At 39.6% G+C, this 21,088-nt stretch overlaps 1 protein-coding gene across 1 annotated transcript in view; it reads right to left on the reverse strand.

Annotated features, from left to right (window-relative positions):
• SOS2 (SOS Ras/Rho guanine nucleotide exchange factor 2) overlaps positions 1 to 20,278 on the reverse strand; it is a 103,848-nt gene extending 83,570 nt beyond the window's left edge. The window contains exon 1 of the mRNA XM_082617948.1: positions 20,071 to 20,278. Within this exon, the coding sequence (XP_082474074.1) occupies positions 20,071 to 20,157 (87 nt within the window). The 5' untranslated portion in view covers positions 20,158 to 20,278. The remainder of the gene's footprint in view (positions 1 to 20,070) is intronic.
• Positions 20,279 to 21,088: the final 810 nt, after the last annotated feature.

The following is a 21,088-nucleotide window of genomic DNA, read 5'->3' on the forward strand; positions in this document are numbered from 1 at the left end:
TTATCTTCATGACCTCAGGACAGAAAAGGATTTACTAAACAGAACAAAAAAAATTACTACCCAAAGTGTGATAATACCAAGTGTTGTTGAGTATGTAGAAAAATGGGAACTCTCACACACTGCCAATGGCATGCAAAATGGCTCTATCACTTTGGAAAACTTTGCCATCAACTACTAAAGTTCAAGATAGGCATACCCTATGATCCAGTAATTCTACTACTCAATATTTTATATCCTTTAAAGCTCTACAGTCCAATACAGTAGACACTAGCCTCATGTGGCTACTGAGCACATGAAATGTAGCTCTACTGAACTGGAGATGGGCTATAAGAGTAAAATGTATACCAGATGTCAAAGATCTAGCACACAAAAAAAATGTCAAATATCTCAATAATTTTTATGTTGACTATATGCTGAAATGATTAGATTTATTGGGTTAAATACATTATTTAAATCAATTGCATCTGTGTCTTCTTATATTTTTAATGTGGCTAAGAGAAAAGTTTAAATTACATATGTGGTTAATATTATATTTCAATTGGACAGCACTGCTCTAGAGCAATAAGCACAAACGTTTACCAGAAGACATGTACAAGAAAGCTCATAAAAAACATTATTGGTGGACTTCGCTCGTGGTGCAGTGGTTAAGAATCCACCTGCCGGGCTTCCCTGGTGGTGCAGTGGTTGAGAGTCCACCTGCCGATGCAGGGGACGCAGGTTCGTGCCCCGGTCTGGGAGGATCCCACATGCCGCAGAGTGGCTGGGCCCGTAAGCCATGGCCGCTGAGCCTGCGCGTCCGGAGCCTGTGCTCCACAATGGGAGAGGCCACAACAGTGAGAGGCCCACGTACCACAAAAAAAAAAAAAAAAAAAGAATCTGCCTGCCAATGCAGGGGACATGGGTTCGAGCCCTGGTCCGGAAAATCTCACATGCCGCAGAGCAATTAAGCCCATGCGCCGCAACTACAGAGCGTGTGCTCTAGAGCCCATACTCCACAACGAGAAGCCACCACAATGAGAAGCCCGCACATCACAACGAAGAGTAGCCCCCGCTCGCCCCAACCAGAGAAAGCCTACAAATTGGAAGGAACTGAGAAGGAATAAAATTGGTAAAGAAGAAATAAAATCATAACTATTTGCTGATGACATGATACTATACATAGAAAATCCTAAAGATGCCACCAGAAAACTACTAGAAGTATTAAGTGAATTTGGTAACGTTGCAGGATACAAAACTAATGCACAGAAATCTCTGGCATTCCTATACACCAACAACAAAAAATCAGAAAGAGAAATTAAGGAAACACTCCCATTTACCATTGCAACAAAAAGAATAAAATACCTAGGAACAAACCTGCCTAAGGAGGCGAAAGACTTGTACTCAGAAAACTATAAAACACTGATGAAAGGAATCAAAGATGACATAAACAAATGGAGAAATATACCATGTTCTTAGATTGAAGAATCAATATTGTGAAAATGACTATACTACCCAAAGCAATCTACAGATTCAATGCAATCCCTATCAAACTACCAATGGCATTCTTCACAGAATTAGAACAAAGAAATCTTACAATTCGTATGGAAACACAAAAGACCCCGACTAGCCAAAGCAATCTTGAGAAAGAAAAACAGACTTGGAGGAATCAGGCTCCCCAACTTCAAACTATACCACAAAGCTACAGTAATCACGACAGTATGGTACTGGCACAAAAACAAAAATATAGATCAATGGTACAGGACAGAATGCCCAGAGATAAACCCACGCACATATGGGCACTTAATTTACGAGAAAGGAGGCAAGAACATACAATGGAGAAAAGACAGCCTCTTCAATAAGTGGTGCTGGGAAAACTGGAGAGCTACATGTGAAAGAATGAAATTAGAACACTACCTAACACCATACACAAAAATAAACTCAAAATGGATAAAAGACTTAAATGTAAGACCAAACACTATAAAACTTTTAGAGGAAAACATAGGAAAAACATTCTTTGACATAAATCACAGCAAGATCTTTTTTGACCCACCTCCTAGAGTAACAGAAATAAAAACAAATGGGACTTAATTAAACTTAAAAGCTTTTGCACAGCAAAGAAAACCATAAACAAGACAAAAAGACAACCCTCAGAATGGGAGAAAATATTTGCAAGTGAAACAACAGACAAAGGAGTAATCTCCAAAATATACAAACAGCTCATGGAGCTCAAGATAAAAAAAACCAAACAATCCAGTTAAAAAATGGGCAGAAGACCTAAACAGACATTTCACCAAGGAAGACACACAGATGGCCAAGAGGCACATGAAAAGATGCTCAACATGACTAATTATTAGAGAAATGCAAATCAAAACTGCAATGAGGTATCACCTCACACCGGTCAGAATGGGCATTATCAAAAAAGCTAGAAACAATAAATGCTGGAAAGGGTGTGGTGAAAAGGGAACTCTCCTACATTGTTGGTGGGAATGTAAATTGATACAACCACTATGGAAAACAGTATGGAAGTTCCTTAAAAAACTAAAAATAGAACTACCATATGACCCAGCAATCCCACTACTGGGCATACACCCTGAGAAAACCATAATTCAAAAAGAGACATGTACCAAAATGTTCACTGCAGCACTATTTACAATAGCCAGGACATGGAAGCAACCTAAGTGTCCATCTACAGATGAATCGATAAAGAAGATGTGGTACATATATAAAATGTAATATTACTCAGCCATAAAAAGAAATGAAACTGAGGTATTTGTAGTGAGGTGGATGGACCTAGAGTCTGTCATACAGAGTGAAGTAAGTCAGAAAGAGAAAAACAAATACCGTATGCTAACACATATATATGGAATCTTAAAAAAAAAAATGGTACTGATGAACCTAGCTGCAGGGCAGGAATAAAGAGGTAGACATAAAGTATGGACTTGATGACATGGGGAGGGAGCGCAAAGCTGGGGCAAAGTGAGAGCAGCATCGACATATATACACTACCGAATGTACAGTAGTTGGCTGGTGGGAAGCAGCAGCATAGCACAGGGAGATCGGCTCGGTGCTTTGCGATGACCTAGAAGGGTGGGATAGGGAGGATGGGAGGGAGGCTCAAGAGGGAGGGGACATGGGGACATGTGTATGCATATGGCTGGTTCGCTTTGCTGTGTAACAGAAACTAACATGGTATTGTGAAGCAATTATACTCCAATAAAGATCTATTAAAAAAAAAGAACTACAGTGGTGACAGTTCTGGAAAAAAAAAAAAGGAAACAAAGGAACCAATACAGAAGAAAAGCCAAAGGAATGCCCAGGATGAAGTAAGGGAAAATTATAAGATGAGAGCTGTACAACAGGCATAAAGGTCACTAGTCTGATTAGAGCAGATCAGAAGGTTCTAAGAGAAGCTATCTCAAGAAGATGAAATTATCAGAGTACTTGATGGATCTAAAACTGTTGAGAGGATATTTAAACAACTGGTAGAGAGTTTGAGCTTAAATTAATAAATACATAGAAAATACACAAACAAGAAAAGAAGACAATTATTAACTTCAGTAAAAGGTTAGGTAGTAAGGAAAAAGTGGTTTAACTATAAATAACATATAGTATAGTATATGGTCGTTATTTATGGTCATAATACTATAAACTCTGAATACTGATCCAACCAAAATTAAGATATAACCATGGAGTGGGAGGAGAGACAGAAAGTATATGTGGTTGGAAGGGGAATGTATATGTGTATTGAAGAATATTAAATCCTTACCTTCCAGAGTAGGAAATCGACAGATAATGCCCAAAACAGAAAAGTCATAAGGAGCAACAGAAGCACTTTTTTTCCTTAGAGACACAGAATACTGAAATGAATCACTTTGAAAAATTAAAGGGACTGCCTCTAGGAGGCAAAAAATGTTGTGAATAGTGAGGAGGTAATGCTTTTTTTCGTAACAAGCCTTATAGAGCTATTTACCTTTTTTTTTCCATGAATAATTTTGATAAAATACAAAAAAATTTACAAGGGAACATGATAAGTGGGGAAGTGAGAAAGAAGAAGGACACATGAAACTGGAGACAATAATTAAAAACTACTTTTTGAAGAAGTCTGGATAAGAAGAGTTTAAATAAGGCAATTAGAAATTCATATAGGACTAACATCCAAAAACCTGGCTTTATATTTCTTTAGAAATTCCAAATAGATTTGGGAGAAATAAATATTTCCTCTTACAACCTGCACTTCTTTCATATAATAAGAGGAAACTTAATTACATCCTACCATGTATTTCTATTAGATCAACAGACATTTTAAAAAATATAAAACAAACATTTATATTGGAGTTCATAAGGCTGTTTGTTATAACATCCTTCCATAAAAGCCAAGGGCCCTAATCAGTAAAAATGACTGTGCATGAGAATTAAGATAATGTCTAATGGATTTTTTTCTATGATTATGATTTTAGTAAATAACCTACAAAGCAACCTTAACACTGAGCATCTGAGTTTCTTATGCTAAACTTGTTAAACCGCAAATATGAAAAGTCATAAAAACAAATATACAGTGTTAAAATCCCAGCCATAAATCCTAATAAGGACATCAAGATGACAATGAAAGATAACCATATTTTGTACTTTCACAGTATTTACTATCTCAGCACCCTGAGAGACAGTCAACATAAAATTACCACATCAGAACAAACTCATTTTTCAGATTTTTCTGAAAGACTGGTCAGAAAAAGAGCAATTAAAATAATTTTCAATCTTTAACAGTAGATTAACAAGTCAGACCTGTATTTTAGTTACACCGTATTTTCAAATTGCCAGAAGGTACTTCCTTATACACACACTGTAAACAGAATAGTCATAATACTATAGATTCATGCATAGACACATATAAAAGCATTAAACTTTATTTTTTAAATTGATAAACACTAGGTTTGACAAATTTCGGAAATGCTATTTCCTAATACATATATTTTTTCAGTTCCCCATACTCACAATCAAATAAAAATATCTTGCTAGTGCACTTGTTCAATCAACTATCATTTGAGTTTCTGGTACAATGTAGAAATAAATCCCTCTGGATACACAGTCTGTATATTTAATAATGTCAAATTCTTTATTCCACTGCTAAGATTTCTGCAAGGATGCAAGTGCCTCAAACACCAATTAACAATACTGGAAGTTTTGTTTGTTGTAAGAGTTAAAATTAAATTTAAAAAGAAAAAGCAGCAAATTTCATCCTAAAGATATACTAACTACTATAAAATATTGCTCATAGAAATTTTTAAAAACCTAAATAAATGAAAATTTAAACTGTATGGGTTTAAAGACTCAATATTGTTAAAATGTCAATTTCCCTCAAATAATCTATAAATTCAACACAATCTGTATCAAAATTCCAGGTTTTTTTTTTTTTTGGTAGAAATTGACAGGCTAATTTTAAAATTCCTATGGCTATACAAAGGTCTTAGAATAAACAAAACAACTCTGAAAAAGAACAAAGTTGGAAGGCTAAAACTACCTGATTCCAAGATTTTTTATAAAGCTACAATAATCCAAATAGTGTGGTATTGATGTAAAGATAAGAAAAAAGGGACTTCCCTGCCAGTCCAGTGGTTAGGACTTCGCCCTTCCACTGCAGGGGGCATAGGTTCGATTCTTAGTCAGGGAACTAAGATCCTGCATGCTGCACAGCCAAATAAATAAATAATAAAATAAATAAATTTTTAAAAGATAGGAAAAAAGACCAATGCAACAGAATACAGAATACAGAAATAAAAACACAAATACAGACAATGATTTTTTTGCTCATTCATGCAAATTTTATTTATTTTTTAACATTTTTATTGGAGTATAATTGCTTTACAATGCTGTGTTAGTTTCTGCTTTATAACAAAGTGAATCAGCTATACATATACATATATCCCCATATCTCCTCCCTCTTGCGTCTCCCTCCCACCCTCCTTATCCCACCCGTCTAGGTGGTCACAAAGCACCGAGCTGATCTCCCTGTGCTATGCGGCTGCTTCCCACTAGCTATCTATTTTCCATTTGGTAGTATATATAAGTCCGTGCCACTCTCTCACTTCGTCCCAGCTTACCCTTCCCCCTCCCCGTGTCCTCAAGTCCATTCTCTACGTCTGTTAGACAAATGATTTTGATAAAGGTGCAAAGGCCTTTATTTAGCAAAGGAGAAAGGATAGCTTTTGCAATAAATGATGGTAGAATAACCAGATAACCATATACAAAAAAACCAAACATAACAGATACAAAATTATCTCATCATATATAAAAATTAACTCAAATAGATCATAGATCTAAATGTAAAACCTAGAACTATAAAACTTCCGGAAGAAAAATAGACGAAAATATTTGTCACCCTAGGTTGACCAAAGATTTCTTAGACACTAAAGGCACAGTCTGTAAAAAAGCAAATGGATAAATGGAACTTTATAAAAATTTAAAACTTTTGTTCTTCAAAAGATAATATTAAGAGTGAATTGAATATAATCAGCAAATCAGACAATGAACTAATAACATTTTATAGTAATAAAACAATATATTTTGGTCTTTCTTTTAAGAACTGAGATTTTCTCCATAGGAATAATTTAATTCTTTAATTTTAAACTATATTAATGTGTACACTGAACGCTCTAAGTTGAAGCCATCATTCTCAATTAAATAACACTACTATGACAATACTTGAACTAAATTTTAAAATAAAAATTAGCTCTTTTTCTTGGTAAATAAGCTATAACGCTGTCAGAAATTATTGACTAAATGTGTATTAATGTATTAGCTATACTTTTTAAGGTGAAGTTGCTATAGTATTTAATGTATATATAGAAAGTGAGAAGAAATGAGGAAGTTGCAGATTAGACAGAATTTAGAATTAGGTTAGTTTCGAAAAATGAAGTTGTCATGTATGGGTTCTAGCACATCTCACCATAAAAATTCTGGAGATCAGATAATTGTAACCTGGTTAATTTGGGATGATGGATATTTTGGACTAATAGTGACAATATAAATACATTTTACGACTAGTATACATGTGTCATATGGATTCATGGGAAGAATGAAAACCTAAACTATATAGTGTACAATCCATAAACTATTTTATAGTCTTCAAAGATAAGGTATCATTATTTTTTTTAAATTAATTAATTTATTTATTTTTGGCTGCATTGGGTCTTCGTTGCTGCATACGGGCTTTCTCTAGTTGCAGCGAGCGGGGGCTCCTCTTCGTTGCAATGCGTGGGCTTCTCACTGCAGTGTTTTCTCTTGTTGTGGAGCACGGGCTCTAGGCGCGCAGGTTTCAGTAGTTGTGGTGCATGGGCTTAGTTGCTCCACGGCATGTGGGATCTTCCCGGACCAGGGCTTGAACCCGCATCCCCTGCATTGGCAGGCGGATTCTTAACCACTGCGCCACCAGGGAAGCCCAAGGTATCATTATTGATAGTATTAAATACAGTTACCCTGAACATTGATGGTTCAAAACATTTTACTGGATTATGCAATGTTAACCCAGAATTTGTTTTGATCCTTGGATGTATATATATATAATAATGCCAACTCACTTTATTTTCTTTCTTGTTTACATGTGGGGTTTTTTGTTTTTAAAAATAATTTTGTTAAAAAATCCCAATGAAGATTTATTGCTATTTTTAAAGAGGTAATATTAAGAGAATAAAAAACTTCAGACTGAAAGAAAATCTTTGTATATAAAGGATTTATAGTTAGATACATAAAGAACCCTAAAAACTCAACAATAAGAAATCAAACAACTTAACAAAAAAGGGTAAGGGATCTGAACAAACAGTGCACCAAAGAAGATATATGGATGGCAAATAAGGACAGGAGAGATGTTTGACATCATTAATCATCAGGGAAATGCAAATTAAAACAAGATACCAGTATAATACCCCTATTAGGATGGCTAGAAATAAATTTAAATACTAAGTGCTGGCAGGAAGAACTGGAATTCGCATATGTTGCTGGTGGGAATGTAAAACTGTACAACAGTTCAAATAGAAAACAGTGTGACAGTCACTTAAAAAGTTAAACACACACCTACTACCTGATCCAGTCACTTGTTGGTAATTACCCAAGAGAAAAGGAACTATATGCCCATACAAAGACTTGTATACAAATGTTTACAGCCGCTTTATTTTTAACAGCCAAGATATGAAAATCAAATGTACATCAACAAGTGAATGGATTAAAATAAAAAAAGTGGAGACTTCCCTGGTGGTCCAGTGGTAAAGAATCCATCTTAATGCAGGGGATGTGGGTTCGATCCCTCGTTAGGGAACTAAGATTCCCCCATGCCTCGGGGCAGCTAAGCCCGCGTGCCACAACTACTGAGCTCGAGCACCTCAACTGGAGCCCGCGTGCCACAAACTACAGAGCCCACGTGCCCTGGAGCCTGTGTGCCACAACTAGAGAAGAGAAAACCCGCACGTCACAACTAGAGAGAAGCCTGTGCACCACAACGAAGAGCCTGCACACAGCAACAAAAGATCCTGCATGCTGCAACTAAGACTGGACGCGGCCAAAAATAAATTAAACAAATAAATAAATAATAAATAAACCTTAAAAAAGTGGTATATCCACACAATGGAATGCTACTGAACAATAAAAAGGAATGAACTATTGATGTATGCAACAACATGGATGGATCTCAAAATAATTATGTTGAGTGCAAGAAGCCAGGCAAACAAAACAATATATACTGTGTGATTCTATTACCAAAAAACTCTAGAAAAAGCAATCTATAGTATAGGAAGCAAATCAGTGATTGCTTGTGGATTAGAGATCAGGAGGGATGGGAGGGAGACTTATAGAGAGTCAAGAGGAAATCTATGGGCTGAAGGATACACTATCTTCATTATGAATGTTTCACTTAAGTATACATACATAAAAACTTATCAAACTGTACACTTTAAAGATGTGCAGTTTATTATATGTTAATTCTCAAGTAAGTTATTTAAAATAATATAAAAATTAATATTCTGAGGTAGCATTTTTCTGATCAGGGTGTATAATCAAGAATTGAAACCACAGTTGTACACTATAAACTCATTAAGGTCAGGAACTATTTCTTATGTTTTTGGTCTCTTCCTATTTCCCCACTCCTTTATTCCTAACTCAAAGGTAATTTAGCACCATGCTTTGCATAAAGCAAGCACTCAGTAAACAGCTGCTAAATAAATTCATGGTAGCAAATAGATTCCCTGGACTTGCTGAAATTCGGAGACTTGGAAAAATGAAGAACTCCATTAACTTTGGTTTTATTTCATTGGATATGTACCTGAAGACTCAGTTATCCCATATAACATTATAAATGAGGGGATTCCCACTGTATGTTCCTCTATTCCCACTGTCTATTAATATTTACTTCCCACTTAGATTTAGTGTTCTTAATTAGGTGTTTTCTTGACAGGTTTTCAAGGTGGATTGATTGATTGATTGATTGATTGATTGATTGATTTATAGCTGCATTGGGTCTTCCTTGCTGCGGTGAGGCCTTCTCTAGTTGCGGCGAGCAGGGACTACTCTTCGTTGCAGTGCGCGGGCTTCTCAGTGCAGTGGCTTCTCTTGTTGCAGAGCACAGGCTCTAGGTGTGCGGGCTTCAGTAGTTGGCACACGGGCTCAGTAGTTGTGGCTTGCAGGCTCTAGAGCACAGGCTCAGTAGTTGTGGCACACGGGCTTAGTTGCTCTGCGGCATGTGGAATCTTCCCGGATCAGGGATCGAACCTGTGTCCCCTGCACTGGCAGGCCGATTCTTAACCACTGTGCCACCAGCGAAGTCCCCAAGGTGGGTTTATTTAAAACGCAGAAAGTACAGGCCAGGAATCTCATTCTATGTAGCTTAATAGTAGGTAAGGGCTTACCATAAAACAATCAAAACATACAGGAAAGACTATTAGCTGAAACTAAGTTTTGTCATTAAAACTTTCCTTGATTGGAATGAAATGGCAAATGAACTGTAAGTACCTTCCCATACAATCGGGCCAAGAAAGTACAGGCTAGATCAATGGTTCCCAATTTGTTCCAGTGGCAGAGCATTTGGAAGTCACAGTACTCTTAGAAGAATATGAAATGTTAAGATACTTACACTTCATCATAGTAAGCAAGAAGAATGTTAATAAAAATGACTATAGGGCCTCCCTGGTGGCGCAGTGGTTGAGAGTCCGCCTGCCGATGCAGGGGATACGGGTTCGTGCCCCGGTCTGGGAGGATCCCATATGCCGCGGAGCGGCTGGGCCCGTGAGCCATGGCCGCTGGGCCTGCGCATCCGGAGCCTGTGCTCCGCAATGGGGGAGGCCACAACAGTGAGAGGCCCGCATACCGCAAAAAGAAGAAAAAAAAAAAAATGACTATAAAACTTAAAACTATAGGCACATGTTTGTAAGTAAAAACAAGAAGTATCATAAGCAGTTCTCCCTGTAAAACCTCTATATCTCTTGTTCATTTACTTCACAATCTTGCACTGCTCATTAGCAAATAAACTGCAGCACGTACCACAGACCTAAGAAAAACTTAGGAGAAAAAAATAAAACTGAGAAAAATTAATAGTGGCTTTTTTTCCTGTGACCTGGGGAAAAGATCACTATTACTAAGTATGTTTTATTCAGTCAAAGTTTAAGACTCGCTGGGCCAAATGCCCATGTCCTTCAGCATACTACCAAAACTACTATAATGCACTCTTTCTTAAAGAAGATCTGCCGGCAAGGTACTTGCACTCAAGGAGTAAATAAAGCAGGTTCTCCTTTCCCACCTCTCCACAACTGCCCTCCTCCCATTTAACTGAAGAAAGGCAGATCTCCTACTTATCCTGAATCTCATTATGGTGCATTGCTCTGCAGTGCAATCAATCAATCAATCAATCCATCAATCAATTCTATGACCCAAAACAAGGAGACAATGATAAATATTTTTCATTTAACCTTGCTTCTTCTATCCCCTAGCCTACTGTCAAAAAATACACTATAATGCGGGGAAAAGCTCATGAGAACAAAGAAAAGAAAGCATATGTAAAAAGTACTAAATAGGACTTCCCTGGCAGTCCAGTGGTTAAGACGCCGTGCTTCCACTGCAGGGGATATGGGTTTGATCCCTGGTCAGGGAACTAAGATCCCGCGTGCTGCACAGAGCAGCCATAAACAAACAAACAAACAAACAAAACTAAATACAGGCAACATCACCTTATTTCATTCAGGAGAAAAAATTCAAAGCAAGTTTTCACACCTTATCTATCTTTCTATCTTACAACTAGAATTCAGAAGTGAGATGGTTGGCATGTGACATGTATTAACACATTCATTTGAATTGAAAAATTAAGTTAGACTTTGTCTGAACAAGATAAATACAATAGGCTGGTTGGCTTGACAACTAAATCGACTTTACCAATTAGGTTATGTGGGGATATTTTCCATAAAATGAGTAAGTGTGGTAGGCAGAATTCTAAGGTGGCTGGCTTCCAAGATTCCCACCCCTGGTATACATGCCCTGTACAGTCCTCTCCCCTTGAATGTGGGCAGGACCTGTGAATAGGATATCACTCCTATGATAATATTACCGTATATGGCAAAGGTGACTAAGGTCTGTAATCAGTTGATTTCGAGTTAATCAAAAGGGAGATTATCCTGGGTGGGCCGGACCTAAATCAGGTGAGTCCTTCAAAAGAGGGTCTAGAAGTGTGAGACAAGTGGCAGCAGCAGATGCCGTTCTGCTGGCTTTGAAGAAGCAAACTGACATGTTATAGGGAGGGTCATATGGCAAGGAATGGCAGCAGCCTCTGGGAGCTGAGGGCCTCAGACAGGCAACTGAAAGGAAATGAATTCTGCTAAGAACCACATAAGCTTGGGAGAAGACCCCGAGCCTCAGATGAGTCTGCAGCCCAAGCCAAAACCTTGATTTCAGCCCATGGGACCCAAAGCAGAGAATCCAGCTAAGCCATGTCTGGACTTCTAACTTACAGTAACTGTGAGATAATAAATGTGTGTTGTGTTCAGCCACCAAGTTTTTGATAATCTGTTATTCAGCAACAGAAAATTAATACAATAAGCTAGATCTACAGCTCCAAGGATTCAATGAAAATGTATTTAAAGAGTGTGATAAGGTAAAATACATCTTATGAGAAAATACTGTCATGGCTAAGGTATATTGAAGTTAATACTATTTTTATTTTCCCAATCTTTCTTGGATATATTGGACTAAACAAGGTACTTCTAAATAAAAAAAGTGAAAAAGTAGCAGTAATAATAATCAGTCATTTGACAAGTCCTAGAAAATCTAGAAAATGAAAAAGTGAATAACTCTAAAGATCAGGTAACAAGTCATTTTTCAAGTCAGGTGCTTTATGATTATTATTTTTCAAAATTCATGACATTTATGTTCTTTTGATCAGCTATGTACTACTAATAACTCAACCCAAAAGGAAGTTTTAAAGCTTTATGGTCATTGGGGAAATTTTTAAAAATTCAGTATATAGACATTTTTGTTGTTGCAAAGAAGTATAAATACAAAGGAGGGATCAATCAAAGACTTTTAAACATAAAAGTAAATATTATATTATAATATAATTACGTGGAGAAACTAGAATGAAAAGTTCACAGAGAAAAAAGAACAATGTAAATTTCCAACCGTTAAAAAAGCACTTTGTCATGTGTATTTTAAAAGGATGAACGGTGTGTATTTCATTGCATACATTTTTTTATATTACCTTACCCTTTTATTTTTTTAACATCATTTATTGGAGTATAATTGCTTTACAATGGTGTGTTAGTTTCTGCTTTATAACAAAGTGAATCAGCTATACATATACATATATCCCCATATCTCCTCCCTCTTGTGTCTCCCTCCCATCCTCCCTATCCCACCCCTCTAGGTGGTCACAAAGCACAGAGCTGATCTCCCTGTGCTATGCAGCTGCTTCCCACTGGCAATCTATTTTACATTTGGTAGTGTATATTGGGTACATTTAAAAGACTAATGGGACTATTTTATTTTAAAACATCAGTGTTTAGAAAACATATAAAACTATATCTTCTGAAACTAAACTTAAAGATGAAAATTTTTAGATGTCAACATAAAAATGCACAAATTTTTCAAAATTCTTTTGGGATACATAGCAAAAAAGTTAGAAAACTCCTTTTAAGAGAACGAATCAAGACTTGGTGTTGATTAGATATGAACCTGGTGTGAGAGGGAAGGAACAGATGATGCCTAGGTTCCTAGGTTTCTGGCTTGAGAACTGAGTACTGTATCATTTATACTGGAGACGTTAAGTTTAGGGAAGATGATAATAAGCTTGGATTGGGACATGCTGTGAACATTTACATATGAATGTCCAGGAAGCAGGAGGTGCAGATAGGCTGCAAGAGAAGGCCTCTTCAAGATGATGTTTGTCTGAAGACTTACAGGAGGTAAAAGGGCCACTCATGTTTTTATCTGCAGGAAGGTTGTTCTAGGCAGAAGAAACTCCAAGTACCATACAAAAGCCCTGAGACTAGAACATGTCTATGTGTTGGAGGTACGAGGAAGCCAGTGTGGTGCAGGGGTAGAGCAAAAAAAGGTCAGTAGTAAATGAGGTCAGTGAGGTAAAAGGAGAAGCAGGGGAAATACCAGACTGCAGAGGGCCTAGCAGGCCACTGGGAGGACTTCGACTTTTATTCTGAGAAGCACTGAACAAGGTTTGAGCAAAGAAGTGACATGATCCCACTTATCTCTCTTGTGTTGAGAAAAGACTGAATGGCGCAAGGGTAGAAGAGAGGAGACCAGTTAAGAGGCTACTTTGATACTCCCAGAGTGTTCCCAGGTGGTAGAAGTGGAAGAGTGAGAAATGGTGACTGAATATTGCTACAGTGTGAAGTAGAGCTAAAAGGATTCGCTGACAGACTAGATATGGGTTATAAAAGAAAGACAGGATTCAAGAATAACTCGATATTTTGAGCAACTAGAATGCTGGAGTAGCCATTTACTAATGTTGGAAATATTACAAAAGGAGCAAGTTTTCAGGGGAAGAGAAAGAGCTCAGTATTAGTTGAGATGCCTATCACACATCTTTGTGGAAGTGTTAAGAAAGAAACTGGATATCCAAGCTCAGGAGAGACACCTGAGCCAGAATTATAAATTGGAAACCATCAGATAGAGATGAAATGTGAAGCAATGAGGCTGGGTGGGATCTCCAAGAAATCTACTGTAAATAGAAACAGGAGTCCAAAGACTAAGCTCCAGGGAGGTCAGGATGATGTAGATGGGAAGATGAGGAGATCAACAAAGGAGAAGAACTAGGAGGAGTAGTCAGAGAGGGAGAAAACCAGCAGCGTTTGGTGTCCTGGAAGCCAAATGAGGACAAGATTTCAAAAAGGAGGAAGAGATAAACTATTAAATGCTGCTAATGGGTCAATTAAGAAAAAATTACAGGGGCTCCCCTAAGTGGCGCAGTGGTTGAGAGTCCGCCTGCCGATGCAGGGGACACGGGTTCGTGCCCCGGTCTGGGAAGATCCCACATGCCGCGGAGCGGCTGGGCCCGTGAGCCATGGCCGCTGAGCCTGCGCGTCCGGAGCCTGTGCTCCGCAACGGGAGAGTCCACAACAGTGAGAGGCCTGCGCACCGCAAAAAAAAAAAAAAAAAAAAAGAAAAAATTACAAAGTGCTATGTAAGTAAGAAGTAGTATTTGAGTTTACAAAGTGTTTTAACGAAGAAAACTGGGGTAATGAAAACTCTACTTGGAGGAGATCATAGTAGTGCTCATATCTAGATCTTGATGTTATTTTCATTGTGTTGCTTACACATTAAAGTGTGAAGTGTATAACACTTTACACATTTCAAAAGCTTTCTACTTACTATATGTTCTTATGTAAAAAAGAAAAGAATTTTAGGTTGTTAATTTTTAACATGACTCCATGAGACAATGCTAAATCCATTACTTCCATTAAAATTCCTTCCTGATTCAAATATGCAGGCTAACAGAGGATATAATCAAACTACTGCTCCCTTGAAAGAAAGGCCATGGTTAATATAAAAGATATACACTTGATTTATGTCAAGTGGTAACACAAGTAATGCTTTGGATACTCAGCATAAAATACTTTAATGGAATATCATTGCTCCAAATATACCACACCAAAATTAAACTGAAAATAGAAGACTACTAAGTCATGGCTGAGAGGAAGCTAAATGCAGCAAGCTAAAACGCATCCCTAATGCTCATCCAGTTCTGGCTGAACCCCTTGGGTCAGTTTGGGTCATTATTAGTTTGGAATAATTCCAAATGACTCCCTAGAGTTCTACTATTATATTCAGTGGCTTTAGGAAATCCAGAACAGGCCTCATGTCACAAAAGTCATAGTTTCTCCTATTCCTTTTAGTTGGAGTGATCTTTTCAAAGAAGCAAGTTTGATCAAGTTCATCTAATTAATTTGTCACATAAATAACCCTATAGGCCTTCCTATTCACAGGTAGAGACCTTAACCTGGGTCTACACTAGAGTCTCTCAACTAGCTCATCTCCTTTTTATTTTTTAAATAAATTTATTTATTTACTTCTGGCTGTGTTTGGTCTTCATTGCTGCACGCGGGCTTGTTGCGGTGCGCGGGCTTCTCATTGTGGTGGCTTCTCTTGTTGTGGAGCATGGGCTCTAGGCGCACGGGCTTCAGTAGTTGTGGCACATGGGCTCAGTAGCTGTGGCTTGCGGACTCTAGAGCAAAGGCTCGGTAGTTGTGGCACACAGGCTTAGGTGCTCCGCGGCATGTGGGACCTTCCCGGACCAGGGCTCGAACCCATGTCCCCTGCATTGGCAGATGGATTCTTAACCACTGCGCCACCACGGAAGTCTTCATCTCCTTTTCACTTGGTCTTGGTTCTTTAAATCAAGTCATGTTCCTACCTTTCCCTAGGGCTCAAATCCTTTCTCCCCTTTCTTTGTTTTTTTAATTCCTATTGATCTTTCAGATAATTAACTTCTTTACTGTCTGTCTCTCCCAGGCCTCTCTGTCACAGCCATTTAGAACGGAAGCTTTATGAGAGCAAGGCCTTGCTACAACCTCAGTATCAAGAATAGCACCTGGCACACAGGAGGCACTCAATAAAATTTGAATATATCCTCCAGAACTCAGCATGAATGTTACTTCCTTAAAGAAGGCTTCCTTGACCTTCTTATGTCAGTAACACCAATTTCATTTTCTCAAAGGACCCCCATGCTTTTCTTCTGGGCCCCAGGAAAGATCCAGCACAATCTTCTAAAATAGTTCCAAGAGATATTAATACAAAGGCATAAACACTAGACTCTTTCAGATTTCACAAAAGCATTTCTGAATCAAAACCCTCAACCTTCTTACCCCCTTGCCATAGACTGCTATTAATTAACTCAAACATTCACACCTGTTCAATTTTAACAGCTATCTAAGAGCAAACTATAATGGTTGAGGTGGGAGGTCGATATTTAACCTGAATGAAATTAGACCCAGGAACAAGGTAACTCTACCAATTCTTTCTAGCTCTCTGTGACATTTGTAACTACAGATAATAAGACGACAGACATTTTCTCTTCCTTGGCTAGCCTGGTGAATAAGGCCTTACAGAAAAGGCATCTACCACGGAAATACCAGGGACTAAAAAACCTGCTAAAATGATTTTAAGGCATGTTTCCCATATATAGAATGCCTACACTGATTTTTCTCAGCATACAATCGAATAGCACATGCACAAAGTACCACAGGCATTTCAAAGACACAGGTAATAAGCTGCATTTACAAATATATCCCACACTCTTTTTTCCTCCAAGTAATATGATAGCTTCAATCTTCTCGGGGAATAGTGGTGAAGGCATTTATGTCTCTGGCTCTTTTAGGAAAGATACATAATTTAGCAGTAATGTTAACAATGCATGTATTATCCATTAGTAGTGTCATTTAGCTCTACTTTACCCTTTGTAGTTCTGTATGTACTTAAATGTCCTAGGTGAAGTTTTGTTTTAACAGTTAAAGAACAGCAGCACAACAAAACAAAAAGTTAAAGAACAACACATTTCTATTTCCAAAATTATTTTTCCTTAAATCTATTTCTCAATGCTCTTGTTTCTTCTACATAGTGAAATGAATATTTAATGCTGGTTTAAAAAAAATCCCTTGTGTTTTCAGTCAGTAATAGTAACTTTGTCAAATATATGTATTTTTTGGTTTCCAGAAAAATCAGCCAAAACTTGAAAATAAGCAAAAGAGATAACTAGGTGTTCTTCAGTAGAGTGCTATTCTTGAACCTTTGATTACTTTCTACTGACTGGGCTATTTTACAAATTGATCAGATTAACTTAGAGATTTTTGTCTGGTACAGATGCAAAATCTAATCAGCAGGAAAGACAATCCCAAATTTACTGCTTATGTTCTTGAAGGACATTAACAAGTTTTGTGTCCAACCTAAAAATCTTACTTTAATATTCTTTTATTAAGTTGCCTATAAATACCTACCTCCTCCAATTTTCATTTGAAGTGGTTCTAAGATCTCATGAGTTCCCTCATTAAGTAGTAAGTTGAATCAAAATTATCGATACATGTTCATTCACATTGATATGAGAGTTGTGACTTTACCTTTCTGAAAATTATATTTTAACAGTTTTGGAGGTTCCATCAAGATGCCCAAGTGAACTAACCTCACAGAGTTAATTAAACAACCTTGTTCTTTTCAAACACAGAGATATTCCTTACAAAACTTTGAGCTCATAACTGCTATCTCATTTACATAAACCAAAACCTCAAAGTTTATAATTTTCAGTCTAGGTGGTAAACACCTTTAGAGCAAGGCCTTTACTTTTATTCATGTTTGTATTCTTAGTATCCAGCTTGGTGCCAAGTACCTAAAATGTATTCAATAAATGTTAAATGAAACTAGCATACACATGTTTGATGGCAACACCAACTGGAGGAGAAAAATCTTAGAAGTCTAATACTATTGCTGCTTCTACTATTAATCCTAGCAGTCTTTGTAACAATCTGGTGAGCTGGAAGAAGGAAACCAAATTCTAGATGCCTTGAATGTGAAGACAGAGCCTCCCCATAAGTGGTAGGAATTCTCATTGTACAAAGACAAGGGTGGCAAGTATAGACCAGAATTTAACTCATCCTTCAAAGAGTGAACCTTGAGCTCTTTAAGAACTAAAACTCTTAGCAAGCACTACAAACCTACATGTCGCAATACCACAAACACCACAAAACTGAACATAATCCGAATTATGAACACCAAAAACATTCCAAAAACATAAAAAATGTCTTCCATGGGAATATACCTCAATTCTAGAATAACAGTAAATTAATAAGTTAAATAGAAACTGCTTCTTGAATTCACCTCAAAAGACCAGATTTTCTTTGCTGTATTTATTCCATAAGCAAAGGATATACAAGAACCGTGGAATAAGAAAATAGAGATCTACAAGGCATCTGAGTTCCAAGAAAACAAGCACAACACATAAATGCAAAATACCAGACTCAAAGCAATGGACTAGGATTGGATGCTATCTCTGGCTTTGTTTCCAGGCTAACCTGAAGATATAAATCTGTATTTGTGCATGACGGATTATTAGGGTCAAAGCTACCTACTGAATAAATTATGCAACACATACTCAAATTCTATTTGCTACCAGAAAATACTAGTAGGTGGAGACCTACTTCACACTGCCAACAATACAGGCCTACCTGATAACTGTACTCACACTTCTTTCTATGTGGTGGAAGATTTAATTACTATCTAAGCATTTCCCCCTTTGCTTTTCATTATCACCACTCAGCACACTTTCCATTTCTTTCCCTCTCCTTATAGAATCAGGTTGCCCACAGAAGGAAGGTCAATTTAATACTTTTAACACCTAATATACCTGTGAAATGATAACTGTCTAGCTGCTCCTAGCCAGCTCCACCAAATTCTTTAAAAAGATACTAGCTGGTGTTTGGCCCAAGGGAGGCAGTATCTCTTCGTAAGAATTATGAAAATAATGGCAAATCTGAAACTCTGAATGAGGAAAATGTTTTTAATTTAATATACTACTTCCTTTCACTTGTAGAAATTTAATGTATGAAGATTTATTTTCCAAGGGCAGCCTTTTAAGTTAATGTTTATTCTTTCTTTATTATTTTAAAATTTATTCTTGGTTATTTTCCACAAAAGGTAGAAGGGACTAAGTTTGCATTGCTGGCAAGGAAAACCCACGCTCAGTAGGTATGGTATCTTCTCCTGCACCCATTTACACTCTTTAAATGTCTTGACCTTACAAAAGGTTTTATTATAAAAATGATAGTATGATTATTACCTAAATGCAGACGAAAACTGACACCATCTACAGGAGAGATGCACCCGAGTGATGTACCTAAACTTAAAAGATTCATTTTTATGACCTGCTCCTTTTTCGTCCCCTTAAAATGATTCTAAGTGCTAAACTGCACTCAGTGAAGAAACTGACCGAATTCTACAAGGGAAATCTCTCGTAAACAGGGGGGACGCCTTTTGCAGGAAGGGAGGAGGCACTTTAAATTGACCTCAAGAATTGTTAAAAGCAATATCATGGCTCACTGACATTTCTCGAGAAACACATCCATCTTACAAAAAAAAAGTTACCACCTCTTAGGTGAGTGGACACACTTCGCGAGCAAATCGCCTAAGGGAACAGCCCCAAGGAACTTAATTAAAAGTAATTACTCAGGCTAGAAATGTGCTTTTGTTTTAGAAACTGTCTAAATACCAGCGGGACTTTCTCTTGCCCGAATCCAGCCTGAGGACAACAAATTGGTCAACGGCGGAAGTGGCCTGACGAAATGACTGCAACGTGAAATCCAGTTTTATGATCATAACAAAACCTTCCTTCCGGGGCCAAGCAAGAACTTGAGAAAACGTCCTTTTGGACGCAGCAGGCAATCACGCGCCCCCATCGCCGACCGGAGTGAAAGTGCTGGGCCTGCAGGCCCCGAGCGCGGGGAGGGCGTGTAGCTCCCCGTAAGAGCGTCCGAGGGGCCGCGGCCCGCGCGCCCCGCCCGCCTGCCTCCCGCCTCTGCCCCGGCACCTCCCTGGGGGCCCCGCGGCCGCACGGGCACCAGCACTGACCTTCCGCAGGGCCGAGACCAACAGTCCCCGCCATTTCGGACTGTTCTCTTCGCTGAAGAACTCGTACGGCTGCGGCGCCTGCTGCATGGCCCCGGCAGCAGCGCCTCCGCATCGGGGGCGGCTCGCGGGGCGAAACGGGCCGAAACGGGCCGGGCCGGTGGCCTGACAGGCAGGGCGCGGGCCGCCTCGCCTCGCCGGCCGCCGCCGCCTCCTGCCCGGGCCGCGGCTACGGCCGAGGCGGCTCGGAGGCGGCGCCGGCGGGCGGGCTGGGGCTCCGGGGGCGGCTTCCTCGGCCCCGCGGCCTCGCCTAGTGCAGCGCCCGCAGAGGAAGCGCGGCGGCCCGTGAACCCGGACGGCCCCCGGCTGCGACCGAAGCGGCGGCCTCCTTTCCCGGCGGCGCTGCCCCGCTTCTCGGGCGGCTCCTCCTCCTTTGTCTGGGTTCGCAACCCGGCGGGGGTACAGCTGGCCTCTCCCCTGCTCGGACTCCCGCTACGGCCGCGGCAAGCCGATAGCGGCGGCGGCGGCGGCTTGTCTCCTCATCGCCTCATCTCCGCCCTCCCAACCGGCAACGCCGCCCTGCCCGGCCCACCCGAGTCACCTCCAGAGGGCCCTGGGGACAGACCGGGCGCGCGCGTCGGGCGAGAGAGCCACACTGGCGCGCACAGTGTTGGCCACCACCACCGCCGCCGCCGCCCCTTCAGCAGCCGCGCACAGCGCCCCAGGGCCGCCGCCAAGCTCCGGGTCCCAGCAAGCGCGGCTCAGCCAGCTCCCTCCGCCCCGCGCTCATTATCCCGTGTAGCTGGAGCAGCCCTGCACGGAGCATGCGCGCCGCGGAGCGGGCAAAGGGGCTGGCCGGGAGTGGAGGCCTCCTCGCGGGAGTGCGCGTCTCCTGGGCGCTTGCAGGGCGCACGTTCCAGACAGACTCTGCAACTCACTGACTGCGTTTTACACACACTCTCCCTCCTCTCGATTTTCCCGAGACAATCCTGACTCGATGCCACTCCTCGAGCCCCAGGAC

This window comes from Mesoplodon mirus (genome assembly GCF_964341445.2).
Source record: "Mesoplodon mirus genome assembly, chromosome: 4".
NCBI classification, from domain to species: domain Eukaryota; kingdom Metazoa; phylum Chordata; class Mammalia; order Artiodactyla; family Ziphiidae; genus Mesoplodon; species Mesoplodon mirus.